This window comes from Balearica regulorum, chromosome 5 (assembly GCF_011004875.1).
Source record: "Balearica regulorum gibbericeps isolate bBalReg1 chromosome 5, bBalReg1.pri, whole genome shotgun sequence".
NCBI classification, from domain to species: Eukaryota; Metazoa; Chordata; class Aves; order Gruiformes; family Gruidae; genus Balearica; species Balearica regulorum.
The window spans coordinates 36463092-36481753 of NC_046188.1; the positions used below are offsets into that span (position 1 = coordinate 36463092).

At 43.6% G+C, this 18662-nt stretch overlaps 1 protein-coding gene across 4 annotated transcripts in view; it reads right to left on the minus strand.

The window, feature by feature from the left end:
- GPR176 (G protein-coupled receptor 176) overlaps window positions 1-17018 on the minus strand; it is a 50242-nt gene extending 33224 nt beyond the window's left edge. Inside the window, exons 1-2 of one of the 4 annotated variants that reach the window (XM_075754141.1) lie at window positions 15836-17018; window positions 6760-6856 (exon numbers count right to left, since the gene is read on the minus strand). In XM_075754141.1, the coding sequence (XP_075610256.1) occupies window positions 6760-6856; window positions 15836-16064 (326 nt within the window). In that variant the 5' untranslated portion in view covers window positions 16065-17018. Of the gene's footprint in view, window positions 1-6759; window positions 6857-13914; window positions 14102-15630; window positions 15719-15835 lie in introns of those variants that run through there. The other 3 variants (XM_075754136.1, XM_075754138.1, XM_075754137.1) reach the window with 3 other exon arrangements.
- Window positions 17019-18662: the final 1644 nt, after the last annotated feature.

Sequence of the window (18662 nt, forward strand, 5' to 3'; positions counted from 1 at the left end):
GAGAAGCCTTGCAAGCAGCCTAACTCACCTAAATTCACCTAGACCTGAACCAGGTCTCCACTCCTCCAAGCACAAATCAAGGAAATTCTCTTTCAGATAGCAGATTGTCACGACTGCAAAGTTATCTGTCCTCTGAAAATAGCAGAATGTATGGACAGAGCCTGTTAAAAGCACTTCATCAATGATGCTAAGATAAGTGCAACTGTAACACTATTAACAGACTATTATGCAAATAGGTACCATCTTTGTAAGCTCTCTACATGATATTAAATGAAGAAAAGACCACTTACTAGCAGCATATATAGATACTAGAGAGCCCTAGGGCTCTATTTGCCCTTCCCAGAAATTTCCATGTATAAATTGTTTTAGGCCCTATCACATAGAAATGTCTTTGATCATGTAACCTGCATTTTCAGTTGCAAAGCAATCACCTCTGACCATTGGACTAGCCCCAGCAAATATAAGGTATTCCGAGACAGCTACTTATTTGGATCTGTCTACATTATGCTCTAAGAAATTACTGGAGAAACAGAGTCCAAAGAGTAGTTCAGTGTTTTTCAGCTCCTTTAGAACCTGAAGTACAGTTTTACTGTCTTAAATGCTTAAAAATAATCAAAATAAGTCTCCAGAGGCTGCTACCACATCATGCAGTATCAGCCTTTGCCAGCTGCATGAGTTTTTTAGTATCTCCTTTAACCAGATTGTTTTCTTCTGCCAACTGTGTTTTAAAAGCTGAATAAAACAAAAGGATGTCTTTGCTGCCCTATTACACAGGCTTGTTACAGTCAGAAAAATTTTAGTGTGATGGCAATTTATTTCTTTTCTCAAATTAAATTGCAGACATAGAATACTGAACTTAGCCAAATCTAGCATGAACACTAGAGAACTGTACTGGATGAAAATAAGGATAATAGATAAAATTTTTTATAAGTGAAGTAAAAGAACATTCTGTAATACACTATTGAGTTCTGCTGCTTTTTCTGTCAGTATTATAGTAATTCTGCTGACCTGTACATGATGTTCCTTGCAATGTTCCCTTTTTCTGTTAATGCATCAATGTTTAGGTGAAGCAGGCAAAATAAGAACTGTATCTTTTTAAAAGTGCTCTAAAAAAATATGGACATGTTGAAGAGCAGTATATGTGGCAACATCCCAGTATAATTTCCTGATGATTAGTAGTCATACACACAGTGTTACTGTACACATATGTGTAGTTTCCCAGACTTAACCTACACAAGATGGAGTCACGATGTATCTGTAAAAAAGAGATGGATGCTACATCCAGCTGTCTTAGAGTATTTGTGCACTCCAAACAAAATAGGATGAATGCTTAACTCTGTGGTGGGAGTACATGTAGCAAACAAAGGGCAATCAAACAGGCAGGTGGTACAGCTGTTTTGCCCTGGAAAGACAGGAACAGTGGGAAGGCAAGACTGGTGAGTTTGGGGCTGGCCTGCTTCCTTTGGTGGCCACGTGCTTTGGGTAAGTGGGAGTTTGCTGAGGCTGCTCTGAGTGTTTGCCAAGCGACTGCTGTGGAGGATGTGAGGGGGTGGGACGCAAAAAGGTCTGCAAGGTGGTCCCTTGACCCTGACAAGGGGGATGAGCATAACCCAGGGCGGAGGTGACAACAGGACAAAAGGCAGAAGCTAAATAACCAGAAGAGCATAGTGAACAGGGGCAGCAAAGATGGAAGGGTGCACTGGGAGCCTGCACTGGCAAAGGTACAGATGAGCTTGCTTCTCCACACACGCTCACTCACACGTGCATGCACTCCTCACTTTATCTCATACAGGCTACATCTTACTTCACTGCTAAGAAACTTAAAAAGGGTACAATACAGTAGGAGGACAGCAATCTTAATCACTGAAGAAAAAGACAAGCTAAACTAATAAAACTTATAAAAAAATAGTATGTTAAGCTCAACGTGCCAGTCAAAGCCCAGTAACAGTACTACTGGCCAAAGTGCAGCACGTGTGATTACCTATTCAGCGGCAGGTTTTTTCCTGTGTGTGATGAGTTCCTGGCCCTCATCCTCTTCAGGTGGGAATGGCTAAACTAGAACAGCTAAGAGAAATAAAAAGGTCCCAGATGAGGCCTACAGGGACACTGCTGCATAGTCTCACCTCCACTGCAACAGCTCTTGTGCTGGGGACGCGAGTCTCAGGGAAGGACAGTGTCCATCTGGGCAAGAGGGACCTCTGGCATACTGGATGCACCTGCAGTAAGCAGCATGGCAGGAGGTGGCTTTACAAGGCACAGAGCTAGCTGGCTTTGAGATATCGAAGACGAAGGACTGCACGGTAACTTGCCTATCAGGTGCAAAGGGAGCGGACCTCCTGGGATCTCCCAATAGCTCACAAGGAAGAACAGGGTCAATGGTTGGTCTCTATCAGTACTGGCAACACAGTGAAGTGTCAGAGGGATGTTCTGTAGGCTCAGTTCAGGTGACCAACCAGGATACTGAAGCCCAGGACCTTCATAACCACTGTCATTAAGAGACTTATTAAGAGCTCTATATGGTAAGGGCAGACAGAGATCTGTAGTCTCAACGCATGAATGAGGTGGTGATGCCGAGAAGGGCGTTTTAGATACATTAAGAAACAGGGTACCTTTCAGTTCAAGACTGACCTGCAAAAGAAGGACAGACTGCCTGCACCTTAACTGGAGTTAGGATGAAAATTGCAGAGAGCATTTAAACTAAAAGCTGGGGAAAGCTAAAAGGCACAAAGGAGCTCTTGATTCAAACTGACACAGTCCCAGAGGGGTTGTAGCTAATGCGTCTCTGAAAACGCTAAAGGAAATAAACAGCTTAATACAACAAATAGAAAAGGCAAGTCAGACTACCCTCTCTGTTCTAGATACTCCTTAAAACTACAGATAATAAATTGAAACAACAACAAAAAAACACTCTACCTCAATATTTCTCACTTTTTTCAATTAATTCAGGCAACAGCAGTGGTAAATACATTTTAGCCCCTTGTATGACAGACTTTGTTGTTTGTTCCACAGTATCAGAGAAATGATCCAGTTATGCTATTCAGGCTGAGAAAGTTGGGATTGTTCAGCCTGGAGAAAAGGCAGCTCCGGGGAGATCTAACTGCAGCCTTCCACTACCTGAAGGGGCCTACAGGAAAGATGGTGAGGGACTGTTTATCAGGGAGTATAGTGACATGACAAGGGGTAATGGGTTTAAGCTGAAGGAGGGTCGATTTAGATTAGATGTTAGAAAGAAATTCTTTACTGTGAGAGTGGTGAGGCACTGGAACAGGTTGCCCAGAGAGGTTGTGGATGCCCCCTCCCTGGAAGTGTTCAAGGCCAGGTTGGACGAGGCTTTGGGCAACCTGGTCTAGTGCAGGGTGTCCCTGCCCATGGCAGGGGGGTTGGAACTGGAAGATCTTTGAGGTCCCTTCCAACCCAAACCATTCTATGATTCTATGCCATCAGAAATACAGATGCACAGTAAAAGTAGGGCCTGCTGGAGTCTGAACACAAGCTAAGTGACACAAGGTACATAGAGACAGATACAAGAGGTTACACGAGAAGCAAGATCACTTCGTATTTTATCAGTTTTCTGGAAGAAATTGTTGAGTTCTTGCATGGAATTGCTTTGACAGACAAGAGAATAAGTCAAAGGCAGTAGAAAAAAGCAGACTAAAAACATAGCCTCCATGCCCAAAAAAATTGCAAGCTTTTTTTTCCCCCAAGAGAACTGGCAGAACAGAAGGAAGGACCGCATTTGTCAGGAAGTAAGCCAGACTATTCATGATGGAGAAGAATGTAAATTACTGTGTTGAATATCATAACTGATAAAGCATTTAAAAAGGCAGCAGACCACAGCAATCTCCCAGCAATCCACAATGACAGCAAAAGACCATCAGCAAAGAATAAGACAATTACAGCCCTCCCTGGCATCGCCATTTCAACTTCACTACTGCTTTTGTTACTACCATAATTGCCATTTGCCTTGTTGGGCTGATCTAATGCCTTACCATGAGAGGTTATGTGATTTGTTATCCAGCCAGCCTTCCAATCCAGGATATTCTCCTTATTGCAATGTTTCTATGGAAGCTCGCTGACTACAAGGCACCAGTTCTTGTCCCTGCTTCCAGCTGCTAAATCTAATTTAAAGATACTAAAAATAAAAAAGGCTTACATGTAACAGTACTGTTTGGAAAGCAAAAGGCTGTACTTCCAACAGGGATAGCATTAATCAGCAGTGAAATCAAGAGAGGTATAATACAATAATTGTTTCACTGGTATTTCTGCCATTTGCAAACTTTCTAGCAGTACCTAGCCCACTCTCAGAGCATTTTGAGAACTCCTTCCTTGTTACTTATTGAGACAGCAAGTCTAGGAAACATAACACAGAGAAGTCCCAAGAGTTTGGACTTCTAGTTCAGCTGTTGCCCCAGTGACCACCTGTACTGGACACCCAAGAATGCAGAGTCATTTACAAATTCTGTGATGGGCCGGGGTGGGGAGAAGGGGGTCAAAAGAAGTACAGCATGAAAACAAAACATTATCTTGATCATTTGGGAGTTTTTCCTCAAATATATACAGCATGTGTATAAAATCCACTTTTGTTTTTCTCTGCAAAACACTTCACATTGATATTCCCACTGGTACACATAAAATCTATTGTATGATATCAGAGCCTCATCATACTCAAATTATCAAAAAGAAGTGCAGTTTGTACCTTATGTTAGGAAATGTGATTACAGGCTTGTCTCCATGAAGATGAAGGAGCAGAAAGGCACAATAGCAGATGGGTGAACTCCAATAACCCACTCAGAGAAAGGAGCCCCTGCCCCAACCCCTCTCCAGGCTGTCACAGGGGACCCTCAGCCCCGTGGGCCAGAGATGACCCCCATCTATAAGTCTGTGGGAGAGGCTCCCCAGGTCTCCTTTCAAACTGAGGGGGTTTAGCCCAGGGGTATGGGAGTCATTCTGGGATGCAGGGAATGACCATTTTGGGATTGTACAAAATTTCTTATGGGATGTTTATGGCAGGGGGAAAAAGGTGGGGAAAGGGAGAGTTCAGAGTGGTTTAGGGAGGAACAAGTATGGGAGACTAGAGGGAAAAGAGGATAAAAGCCATCTATAAACTGGCATTTGGTCAGTACACTTGTCTGGCCATGCCTTGCATCTGATCAGCACAGTCTATCTTGTCTTCTCATTAAACTCCATTTCCAACTCTTCTCATGGGTAAGAGGCTCTCTACTCCATGGGTCTGTGTGCATACAGATGTCCAAGTGCAGTAACTAGAGTCAGACCATGGGACATCAGGGCCCACACATCAGGGTGGCAACAACTGGAGAGACCAGAGAGTATGCATTTGTGTTGGTGTGTATATCGGTGTGTAATCACTCCTGAACATCAAGCCAGACTAGCCAGCAAGTAGGATAAGATGCTAAGGAGGCAAGTATTGCTGTGGCCATAAGTCTGGGCCAGATACCAGGTGGGACAAGAGGGCTCTGAAAGTTGGCTAGTGGATGACCAGGAGGTCCAAGCCAGCTACCGGAGAGACCTTGGGATTTGGAGGTCAGCTACTGGTAAGGTCATAGTTCCAGGCCAGCGACTGGGTGTCTAAGACCAGCTACTACAGAGGGATCCATATCGATGTGCACATATGTATGTGCTTATGTATTTTACACTAATGGACTTTGACCCTGAGCAGCTAGAGAGGGGAAGAGGATGAGGCCATTGGTGCTCTTTGTGTTTGCATGAGTGCTGCATCTTCTTTCTATATCAGTCTGTGTGGTGGCTGGTGCATATATATATGTATGTGCCTCTTGGGAATATGTGTTCAGCTCTGCAACGGCTGGACACAGACCTACAGTAAGCTGACCTCTGTCAGCCTATGTGATTCAGCAGCAGCTAAACACTTACCAGCATCTTTTCTGAGTGGGAGAAAAGTATACAATTTCCTGGATCTTGAAAAACATTCCCAGTAAGTGGCAAACTTACTTTTTCCAACACCACACAAATAAGAAATTAACTATGAAAGATGAGCAGAAGAGATTAAAAACTTCATTGAAGTGCTCATGGCGCCTGCTTGATAGCAAGCCATTAAATGAGATCAGTAACAGAACTAAGACCATTTAAAATTCTTTCTAACTGCTTGGGTTCATTCATGCCTGAAACACTAACTTACTGCCCATAATATCCAACACAAAAACCCCTGATGTATCTAAACTTTCACCAAAGTTCAAAACAGTCACATGCACCAGCTGGCATTTGAGCAAATGTAACTCACAACGAAAAGCAAAACGTGACAGCCACTTAGTTAAACAGCTCTGGTTCATAGCTGTCATTAAAGTGTTCAAATGGGGACTACAGACAGTAAAATGACTCGCATCAATCAGTTTCATCCTAAATAGGGATCAGTTTAACATCCTCAACACACACGATGTTTAAAGACATCAGCTAACCACCCACAGCAGGTGTCTGAGTAACACTCCAGCATACAGTATCCCCAGCATATCAGGCACTTGCATTTCAAGTATAAATCATTGCCCCTCACACATCTCCAGGCTGGGTAAATCGTTATTTTCCCAGTGCTTGTCTTTTAAAACGCAGCAGTGTTATCTGAGTAGCCCCTCAGCCAAAGCCAGACAAGGCGCCTCTGCTGAAGCAGAGGAAGAAGAGAGGTCTCCATAGCAACGGAGACCACAGAGGCTCTCACAACCCCTCTTCTTCACCCACTCCCAAAACTCAATTTTTCTTCTGAAGAGAACTGCTTAGTAGTTCACTGAAAACACATAAAAAGCAAAAGCATAGTACATATTCCAGACAGACTTTATCAAGGATGCAACCTGAGCTGGGCTAACTGCTGCAGGGTCCATTATTCCTGAGGCTTGGAACTACTCACACAAAAATGCAGGGGAAAATTATTATCGTAATGTTACGATACTCTAACATGTTATTACTATGCAATTATTATTACATGCAAATATTACCACTCATATCATTACTTGATTTTTAGGCAGTCACTTTTTGCTCTGCCAAACTTTAACCATTTCAGGTAATCACCAACAAAGTCAATCTATGCAAAGTGCCTAGTTTAGAAGATTTCATCTAAAACAATTCTAATTTTTCTAAGAGTGACACCAGTAGAAACAAAATATCATCCTTCCCATGCCCAAACCTATGGTGCGCCTTTTTTTTCCCCCCCTCTCAGAAGGTTCTACCCTTTTTGGGGGCAGGGCTACAAGCTTTTGCTGGAGCTATTGCAGACATGCCCTTCGTTCTCTAAAAATTCTCAGTTTAGCCTTTAATCAGGTACCTGCAGTATTTTTTACTGTAAGATTCCCTTCTTCCTTCTTTATAGAAGATGCCTGTGGCAAACTTCACTGGTAGCTATTCCAAGATACAAATATTTATTCCTTATGCTAGTATACATTTGCCTTTACAAACATGTTACCTAGACTGCCAGTTAATGTAGGATTGTATCCCAGAAGGGATCTGTTCCTTTTATAAATTAGGTGCTGTAACAATTCCATTTTACATCTCTGTGCACAGATGTCAAGACAGGGAAATGAAAACCAGTTTTAAGGGCAGGGAGAGGCTGGAGCCAAACAGCTTATAGGAAATCCTCGGGAAAAGCAGCAAGCCTTAAGCCCTGCCTCTTCTTGTCCTGCAGGACACTGGGAAGGCAGCAGGGGTTCGTTCACTTTCCACGTGGAAAGCCAGTATGTTTCAAAGCGCATGGTTTTCTTTCAAAGGACATCTCCCCTGGGTATCATCACAGTGTGGTTAGAAATCAGGAGGTAACCAGTCTAACCCACAGCTTCCAAACAAGTGCTATAACCACTAGATTAGAGTTCAAACTGTATCAGAGCATCCTCAGCCTCTCCAGTGACATTTCTTTCTGTACAAACTCCAGTTAAGGCACTGATCTACAAGGTCTGGGAAAGTTTCCTGGATTTGGGATTATTTAGGATACTTTCTGTGCATTTTTTACTAACTGTAAGGTGCATATTCAGTCTGGGGAGTGGACACTGGCACTAAGGACATCTTCTTCTCATTATAATTTTCATCAATTGTCTAGTGTGGGTTTTTTTCCCTAAATGTCTGAAATGAATGATATTTTTAAAGAAGAAATTAATGCAGTTTTATCTACATGGCTAACATGAAAATTGTGAACAAACTCAAATAACCTCAGGAGCACATAAAGACTCTCAGACATTGGAAATACGAAAAGAATAGAAACTACAAACTGGGCTATAATCTCACCTAAGCCTAACATAACACAAACATTCAGCTACACCCATGCTACAATCAGTAAAAGCACAACTCATACGAGGTCCCCCATTTAACTGCAGTTATAATGGTATGTAAATTTGTATGTAAAAAAGTGAACCGTGGAAAAATCCATGTTAAGAGTGACAAGCCTATATCCTGATCTCCCTTAAAAAGGTCTTCCTTTCACTTCTGAGAATAATAGAAGGTGCTATTATCCATTGCATTTCACCCATCAATTTTATCTCCCTTTCAAGCTAAGCTCATGTGCATGCTGGCTACAGGTGCTCTTTGGAGGTTCTCTTCTTCATTTCTAGGATTCCCTCTCACTGCTTGTACTCAACTGAAAGCAGCTGCAGCCACCTCCGGCAACCTCTCCCTGCCAAAGCTCAGAAGTAATACTCCCTCTTCCTTCTGTCAAAGGTTTGGTTGCTGTGCTAAAGTAATAATTAGTCTCTGCAGATTGATTACCTCTAATGGCAAGAGAAAAATATCCTTTGTAGAGCAATATTGCTTTATTTCTATACTCACTGCAAATCTGATCTCAAGAATCTTCTTTGATAAAAAGGAAGCTAGTAAAAATTTACTTGGTTTGAAAATGAACCCTATGTCATCGCAAGCCTTAATAAAAGCATCTTTGATTCATCATTCACCAGCTAAGTTGTCACCTACTGAAAAGTCATTGTCCACCTGTAAGCTTCTTCAAACTAGCAACAGCCGCAAGAATAAAAGCAGTAACTCCGTATTCTTCTGAATCAAATAGCTAGTATTTTTTTCACAGTTACCATTTTCAAATACTCTATTTTCATAAACTGTTAATCCATTTTTGAATAGCAGCCAAGAATATACTAGAGCTTTTTGTTATTTTCTTTCCATGCTGGAGAATGGGGTGGAAGGAAAAAATTATCTGAATTAAAAAATACTATAAATTTCAGGTTACAAATTTAAATTCTTAAATCTAATGAAAAACAAGCTATAAACTTTGCTCTACCCCGTTGACCTCAGACTGAACGATTTGAAGCCTCTATTTCTTCTGACTGTGAGTGTGCAACGAGTAACACCAACAGCATTGGTGATCCCCCTTTTGCAGCCTGGCTGCTCTGCTGGGCATTACTGAAATATATTGCAGCGCTAGTTGCAGTCCTACCATGCTGTAGTTAATAATTAAAAGCCAAAACAGCCTGAGATATGCCCCAAAAAATGGAAGAGTGAAATTACTGCATGAGCTCCAACTCACTATTATGGTCTTCACAATGATGGAATGTCGTGGTTTAGCCCCAGCCGGCAGCTGAGCACCATGCAGCCACTAACTCACTCCCCTCCCCCCCCCACCCAGTGGGATGGGGAGGAGAATGGGAAGGAAAAGGCAAGACCTGGTGGGTTGATATAAGGACAGCTTACTAGGATAGCAAAGGGAGAGGGCAAGACAAAACAAAACAAAACAGTACTTAACAGAGTATACAAAACTGGTGATACACAATGCAGTTTCTCACCCAAGGACCGTACAACTCAGACTGCATGGTCAGACCTGTCCTGAAACCGGACTGTCCCCGAGCCACGCCTCCTGGAGCTGCTGCCCCTCCCCGGCTAGCCCCCCTTTTATGCTGAGCACGATGTCACATGGTATGGAATACCCCCTTTGGCTAGTTTGGGTCACCTGTATTGTCTATGTCCCCTCCCAACTCCTTGTGCACCCCCAGCCATCCCACTAGCAAGGCGGTGCAAGAAGCAGAAAAGGTCTTGGCTCTGTGTAAGCACTGCTCAACAACAGGTCCACATAACAAAAACATCTCTGTATTATCAACACTGTTTCCAGCACAAATCCAAAACATAGCCCCATACTAGCTACTGTGAAGAAAATGAACCCTCTCAGCTGAAACCAGGACACAGAACAAGAGAAAATCTAGAATGCACCCAGTTTACACAGGTCTTAGAAGGGGGAGAATGGAAAATAAAACCCAAGAAACACTTTCCTAGGGTAATACTACAGATCTGTTGTGCATGCTTCTCAAATGGCGGAAATTTCTTTACCTTAGGGTCCTCTTATCTGTAAAGCCAATGCAGATCTGCACAACCAGCTGCAGCTCCCAGTCTATTACTCACTATGGAAGAAGCCAGCAGAGTCTCACTCTCCTGGCTCGTTGATCTCAGTCAGTCAAATCACAGTCTTCTCTTCACCGCAGTAGCAGGCAACAAAAACTGCTCTCCCCTTGAATGGCTCCTGAACTTCCTGGTTCCTCAACTTGCCCTGTGAGAACAGGCCTTATCCACACATGGCAAAGGTACAGACAAGCTAGCACAATCAGAGAGTCATGGGCACAACTGTCAGTGCTCTGCATTGCTCCAGGACATGCAATTATTATCATCACAACAAATCATACAGAAGCTAAAGCCTAACTATTTTCCAGCAAGAGTAACCAACTTCCCACGGACATGGGAACACTACAAATTTTCCTTCTCTACCATTTGAGTGGTACTTGTCAGTCTTCTTCCAAATAAATCACTACACAATCAGCAAAACTCATCAAAACTCTTTTTCTGATTTACAGAAAAAAATCCCAAGCAGAACTTTACTCCTGCTGAAAGAGAAGCAATTTTATAAACTGAACAAAAAGCTGTGCTTTTGTTATTAATTTGTATCACTGATGGCACTGCTACTATGGCAATAGTAGCAGAACACTGTCAAGTGGACATACTCAGAAGAAAGACTCTGAAACAAGAACCCAGAGACAGACAAACAGGGTAACAGGCCGAAATGGAGAATATGGGCTCCATCTTCAAAACTTTGGTAATTTGACAGGGCAGTAGTTTTAAACCTAAATTTTATTTTATCCTTCCTTTTATCAACTTCACATGAACAACACCATCCCTTCAATAGTAGCCATTTGAATTTACCCACTAAGGACAGTGGGTAGCCAGTTAATGCAAATTATCATTCACTTCCACAAGTAATCCCGATTTCGTCATCTCAGCCACATCCATTTGGTGGCAGGTGGAGGGAACTGGCCTGAAACACAGGTTAGACAAAACAAAACAGTTCCTACAGTTCTTACAAGGCAGTAAAAAAATTATCTAACCTGAGACAGGCAGAATACACAGGGAATCGCAGAGCAGACAGATCTGTGTGGGATTAGTGGAAGTGAAGCAGTCAATCTCAAAGCAAATCGCTACCATTGTCATTCTTCCATTGATGACTTCTACATCTTTCAAAAAAAAGTTAAGAATGCAAAGCTCGAGTCTCTTGACACCTTTTACTACACAGGATTAAGTCAGCCAAAGGGAATCAGTACTGACAGCATGTGTTGCTTCTCATGTCACACTGCTCCCATCTGCATCATTCCAGTGGCCAGTAAAAGCAGCTAGTTCTTCCCATTGGTACCTTTCACCTTCCCTCATATTTAAGGTAATGAAAGTTGCAGTATTACACACAGAAATTCAACACAGTAGCTTTCCTTTTGCTAAGCCAGTTAAGGGAAATTGAGGGGTCCAGAAAACAGTCATTCATATGACAGAGTTGACAGAGGCAGTATAATTATTTTAGCTTCTGTTTTCCTATAGTAACTTCTCTACAGTTACTTACAGCAACAGATTTAATCAAACTGTACCTGCACAGCTATGGCCTAAGCAGGCTACTGAATGCAACTCACCTGACCCCACACCAGAAACACATGCACTTGTCATTCCAGAGTTCCCGAGGCACCCAGTCTCTTGATTTCAGGGAGTACCAAGTACACGTATGAGTCAGAAAAGGAAAGTGGTAACGAGAGGCATGGGTCTTTTCCTAGTTCTTCTGCTTGTGTGCTTTTCTGTGACATGTTCCACACACCCTGATCCAAATAAAGTTCAAACAGTGGAATGAGAAACACCAATGGCAAGCATTTTACTGTTTTATTCCAGCCCTGCCCTGAGCTGATAGCTCACCTGCTAGGAAATGCCCTTACTATCAGAACTGCCATTACTATCCACGGAGCTGCACAGGAACACAGTGTTAACAAGGCCTTCTAATCTCATACATACTCAGTACCTCACCTTGTGCATTTGGTAAATAAGTTCATCAACATATGCAAAGCATTACAAACTCCCCAGATGAACTCCCCAGTTCATGCACTCAGCTAAGCATCACAGTTTGCAAGTCTTGAATATACTGCAAATCTTTCCCTCACAGAGGTAAACCAAGCTGCTGATCAGGGTAACTAAACTGACCAAATTTCTCCCTTCAACGCCTCCTGTCTTGTGCTGAAACCCCGTGGTAGTCTACAGCCAAAGGAGTGCAGAGTTACCCCATTTTATTCCTCAGTCCTTGAATATTAAGATCATAGGTAGTCTGCTAAGCAAGAACTTCCACATAAACAGTGGAAGAGCAACAGTAGGAAGTTTGTGCAAACAGACTCAAAGTCACATGAACAGCTATTTAAAACTGTGACATTTAAGCACACTACAGCTTCATTAACTCAGTAACTCATGACCAAGTTACCTGAAGAACTCTCATCTCTAACTGCCCTAAATTATAAGTGACTTTTAGACTAATAATGATGTTTTGTCCATTCCAAATATGGAATAATGTGATTCCTTACAAAATCAGAAATTTGTAACAATGGAAACTTTCTACAAATTAGGACAAAAAAAAAAAAAAATAGGAAAAAAAACCTGCCAATTAGCAAGCCTCTTCTTGATACTTCTGGTTGGTTCTGCCAGTTAGATCCTCTGACATATGCGTTAAGGTCACATCCAGGTTCAAGCGTTGGCAAGCTTGTGACAACTACATAATCCCTTTTAAAGACAAACAAAAATTCTAGAATCTAGTATCATTGCTATTGCTACCTAAAATAAACTTTTTCAATGTATTGTAAAGTAACCATAAAGAAGAACAGTTTGACTCTTTCTCATCCTTAGGAGATATCTTGAAACTCATCACAGTACTGTCATTTCACAACACAGGGAAAACACAAGAATTTCTCCTACTGTTAGAAGTCTCCCCACAGGTCTTAAATAAGGGTCTTAGATGGAACTTAAACATAGTGTACATCTCTCTCACAACTATCACATTTTTCTGCGCAGCAGGAACCCAAATTAAATTCACAACCCAACTCTGATTCTTCCCTCCTGTAGGACCTGGACCTCTCCATGCTGTAGACTGCTGCTTGTGTCAGACCCCAATGTTCACTATCAAGACTGAGACATATACATTTGTTCCCTTTCAAGCTGGAAGCAGAAATCATTTCTTCCTTTCTAAAGGGTAGTGCTATTTTATCCGATAGCAAAGTGGCTTTGGCACGCACTGACGTTGTGGGATGTACAAGTTGCACATCCACCCAAACCAGAAAGGATTCAAACCCACACATCCCACCTCTGAGGAGAGTACTCCTCCATCTCATGCTTTAAGGGGGAAGGATTGTCCTAAGTCCCCTTGAAGGGTTTCCCCTCTGCAAAGAGGAACCTGAGACTCACTGAACCAAAGAACTGCTATTCTGTAGCTCAGCTGAGGGGCTCCCCTGATGGAGAAAAGAGCTGAATGCCACCCACGCTCTAAGGACCATGGCAGAGAACAAATAAAGATGAAAACTTAATTAACAGTGTTCCTGCAAACATAATTGTGAGGTAAATATCAAGTTGTTCTTCCCTGATGATGCAGAGAAAGTGTGCAGCACGTGCACAAGCAAAACTAGCACGTACGAGGGTTGAGCATGCAGGCACCAAAACCCTGAGACCTTCTGGAGATTGGGGCTTCAGCTTCTTTGTGGCTTTGCTTCCATTCAGTAAAGAGGGAACAGCAGTACATTCACAGGGATGATAGGGGAAGACATTTTTAAAGACTGTCAAGTTTTCAGCGTGTGTCATAGGTGTTCTTAAAATAGTGTTTCAGGGCAGCAGGGAGACTGAAAAAGAAGGCAGTTTCAAAAAAATAGTTAAAATTGGTTTCCATCACTGTAAATTCATGAAGCCCACTGCTAACGTTTGTCATTGGACTACTGCATTTTCATATTTAAAAAAAAAAACAAAACCACAATTTCCTCTCCTGTTTTGCTCTTCAATAGGCCTGGAGAAGTTACTGATCTGGAAGCTTCATCAGCCTCCCAGCCATCCAATCTGGCACATAAACCCCTTAAAGCAGATCCAAATTGTTTCAGATAGTCCACCTCTCGAAAGAATACTGCAGGAGTGCCAAACCACGACTTACAGCAGTCTTGCAAAATTTCTAGCTATAGTATTTTTTCAGTTGGTTGTTTTTTTAAAAATTCCTAGCTCCTCATGAGTGTCTGTTTTCTTCGTCAAATAAAATTGGAGGACCCATGCTCATTAAAGTAAGTCTGGACATATGATCCAAATGTATGCTCTTAAGACTCAAAACCCAAAAGATAAATAACTAAAATTCTGACTTTTCTCATCCAATCTTGTTATTTTTAGGACACTATTTGCTGGCCAGCATTTTGTGCCAGATGCTATCGAACATATGGAAGAAGAGAGTCCTTTCCCCACACTACCTATGCTTGGGGAATAGAAAAAAAAAAGAAAAAATGAAAGAACCATCAGGATTACCCCCACTGGACAGAGGAATAATTGAGGCCAGAAGACTCAGTGATTTACAGTAATAACCAGTATCGCTGACTGAGCTCAGAGTTCAGTGCTATTCCAAGACTATGCTTACCATTTTCTTATAAATTATGTAAATGATATTAAATATTACCAAGAAGAAATCAATATTAGAATTAATTACTACGACCACAGAAATGGATTTGAGCATTACTCAAGAACAGGAAAAACAAAAACAAATCCTTGCTAATAAGAGCCAATGACCATCAACAAAGTCCTACTGAATTCTCCTAAGAGAGACTTTCTCAGTCAAGCCGTGTGTGAAAAGCCTCAGCATTTCCAGTAACCTGCTTTGAATCATTTAGATAATAGTGAAATTTTATTGAAATTCAGCTTACTGATCTCCCAAACACTGCTAACTTGACTCACCATCAGGCTTATTTCGCTTTTCTTTGGTAAGAAATGCACATGTATTCCTAACAAAACAACACACTACAAGCACCTAGAAAGCAAACGTACACCCATTTGTAAAGTTATATGGCAATATATTATTAGTTTACTACCACATATCTAAAGTGTATGATTCCTACTTTAAGGATAACAAGTAGGCAAGATTGCACACAGTTATACATATCTACAGCATAAAGTATTTCCAAAGGATTCATTTAAAATCCACAGGACTCAAATATAGAATTACTGCAATATGCAACAGAAATTCAGCAAAACTTGTTTAAAACACCCCACATCCTTTTCTATGGTAAAAAGAACAGATCCCATTACAGTTGAAAATAAGAGTGTAATCAACCCACTTAGTTTTTGCCCATTAAAATGCTGATAGAAAAGTTTACTATACTGTACCAGTTCTCAGCTGTGGTGAATAGCAATATAGTAACAGCTTTTACACATCAAAAACCCACAAAGAACTTGAAATCATACACCTGAGGACCTAAAATGCAAAAAGAAGAGTCACTAAGGCAGCAAACGATGCTAGTTACCATTTGGTCTGCAGTGCCTGACCATAAGATTAAACAAACCACAACAAACTCCTGCAACACCCACTTACCCAGCAAAGAGCCTATGAAGATGACAATTTGCACCGTGGTAGTGAAATGCCTGTAGGTCTGCTCTTCGCCGTGCTCCTCGCTCTCCACAGCACTGGCCCCGCTGTGGTTCCCACCCTGCCACACCATCTGCCCAGCCGAAGCGTTCCTCATCTCCAGGGCTCTGGTAACAGCCTGGTACGGGACGTGCTCGCTTTCATTCCTTGAGATCCAGCTTTTGCCGTACCCCATGGCGAAGTTCTTGCCTTCCTCACCACCACAGGTTATTGAGCCCCTGCCTTCTAATGCCTGAACAGAGCCCACAGGCAAAGAAGCGCTTCTGAGGATAAAGCCTCGTCTCTGACACTCAGAGGCATCTTCACAACATTTCTGCGTCCTGGAAAGCAGAGTTGGCTTTTCACGCTTCTACCTTGTAAATCATGATAGCCAGTAAAGAAAAGCAGAAAATAAAGCAGGCTCCTCCTTGTGATCAGCTGTCCCATATTTCTTGCTTCATGGTGCCACAGCATTTCCTCAGCATGTTTTACTGCAATGAACGTGGATGAGGAAATCACAGACCACACCGCCGCTCATCTTCCTAACCTCACCAGATGGTCACCTCGCACCAGCTGCATGCATGCCTGCATGCACAGACGTACTATATATACACATTAAAACCGGCTTGGAAAAGTTGGCGGACCACAAGCTCTGTCCCACCACTCCACTCTCAGCCTTGCCCATAGCTTTCCTCACAACCTTGAGAGAGGAAAGACACTTCTTTCCCCATGGCACATCTCCTAGCTCTCTCTTCTCTCCTTCTGCCTGCTCCTCCTGTGGTGAAACACAGCTCCGTCCCGCGTCCCTCCTTGCTCTGTGTGACACTGGACGCCAAGAAGACCCTTACATGGCACCCACAGAAGCAAATGACCGCTCAATGGCTTCCACTGCACTCCAGCTATTTCTCGGGGAAAATTAATTTCGTTTTGAATCCCAAGGTGGGGGGCACTCGAGCCTCCAATAAAACAAAAACCCTCCGTATGATCCTGCGTAGCCCCCTCTGAGCGTGCCCCGCACCGAGCGCGGCTGGCGGTGACACCCCTGCTCCTACGTGCGCCAACATCCCAGCCCGGGCGCCGAGCTGCAACCCTCTGCCGCTATCCGCGGCCCCGCCACTCCACACTGCGGACAACCGCCAAGCCCCACCGCCCACGGGAGGTGCTGGCCCGGCGGGGCGGAGCAGGCCGCCGAGCTCCCGCCTCCGCCGAGCTCCCGCGGGGCGGGGGCGCCGCCATCACGTGGCCGCGGCGCTCACTGAGGTCGGCGGGGCCGCCATTTTGCTCGGGAGCGCAGGGCCGGGCGGGAAGCGATTATCGCGGCGGTCACGCAGCCACAGCCGGGCAGGGTCGCCCGCCGCCCGCGTGCGTTGGGCAAGCGCCATCTGGAAGCCAGATTTTCTACGCTGGTATTTTAAAAGAGACCCGTAACTCTGAGGACACAATTTCAAAAGACAGTGCTAACTTCTATCTATACATATTATTTGGTAAAATAGACTTATTTTTTTAACACTTTGCCAGGGAAGCGCCTCTATATCCACTATAGGGGTAATAAGTTTGGGTTTTAATTGTGCAAAAAGTGTACGTCTATACAGTGGGTGCACATTTGCCTTTAACGTCAAGATTTTAGGAGGACAGCTAGTTAAAAAGCCAAAAAAAGGTTTTTCTGCCATTGGCCAGCAGGTCTGGAAGTGCCCCCTGGGAGCACAGCTAGTCATGAGTATCATCACCTCTGCGCAGCGAGGCTTTTCTAGGGACCCCAAGCCAACACATCTCTGCGTTCTGCCTCCTGTGACGTCCGATTAAGGAGGAATGGGCCGAGCATCCTGCTGCGGGCCCAAAGACATCTGCTGGCCACGGGGAAGTGGGGACTGCCCCCACCCCACCCCACTGCAGGCCCAGGGGGCTGTTGGTGCCACCTCTGCTTCTGCCTCCCGGCGCTGGGGCCCGGCCCTCTGCAGCCACCTCCTCTCTTGCTCCTCTGGGACTGAAAGTCTCCCAACTTGTTGCTTCAGGCTCTTTTCTAGTAATTTATGTCTCTTGCCCACTCGCCGCCTGGCACTGGGGCTCACTTACCCACCTACCCTCTCTGACCGCTACTCCCAATTCATTCACCTCATCCAGCTAGTCCCAGGCAATAACAAGCAGCTTCCACCATGCTTGCCCTTCATCTTTGTTTCCTGGAGCTCCTGCACCTGCTTCCTCCTCCTTTTGGTCCCCCAATATCCCTGTGGCCATTTCGGCCAGTCTCCATGACCAGACTGCTGTGCTCCTTTCCACCTCCCAGGCACCAACCAGGCACCTCTCCTCATCCCGCAGCCCATTGCTTCTCCTCCTCCCTCCAGGACTCTTCCCCTCTCTCCGGCACTTCACCTGGGGACACTCACCTCCCCTCACCATGCACAGGAGGAAGTGAAAGCACACTCTCCCATCCCACTTCATTAATTTTTAATGGCTAGAACTAGATTTTAATGTTGTGGGATGTGAGTATTTAAAATTTTGTCTTAAATTTTGGAAGGGAAGCTTCTGTCCAGATGCAGTCTGGCACATGTTCGGGGCAGGTGGACTCTTCAGCAATGTTCACTTCTCCAATAAATTTCTGCAGAGCATGTAAATACTCTTCCCTCCCCCCCCCAAAAAAAAAAAAAAATTTGGTTTACTTCATGCAGGTTTTCATAAGGCTAGGTAGCAAAGCCACTGCACTGAAAAAGGTCTCTTCCCCCTCACCCATCAAATTTTCTGCTGGGTACAAGACTTTTTAAAATAAATTCTCAGAGTATTTGTATTATGATGTTAT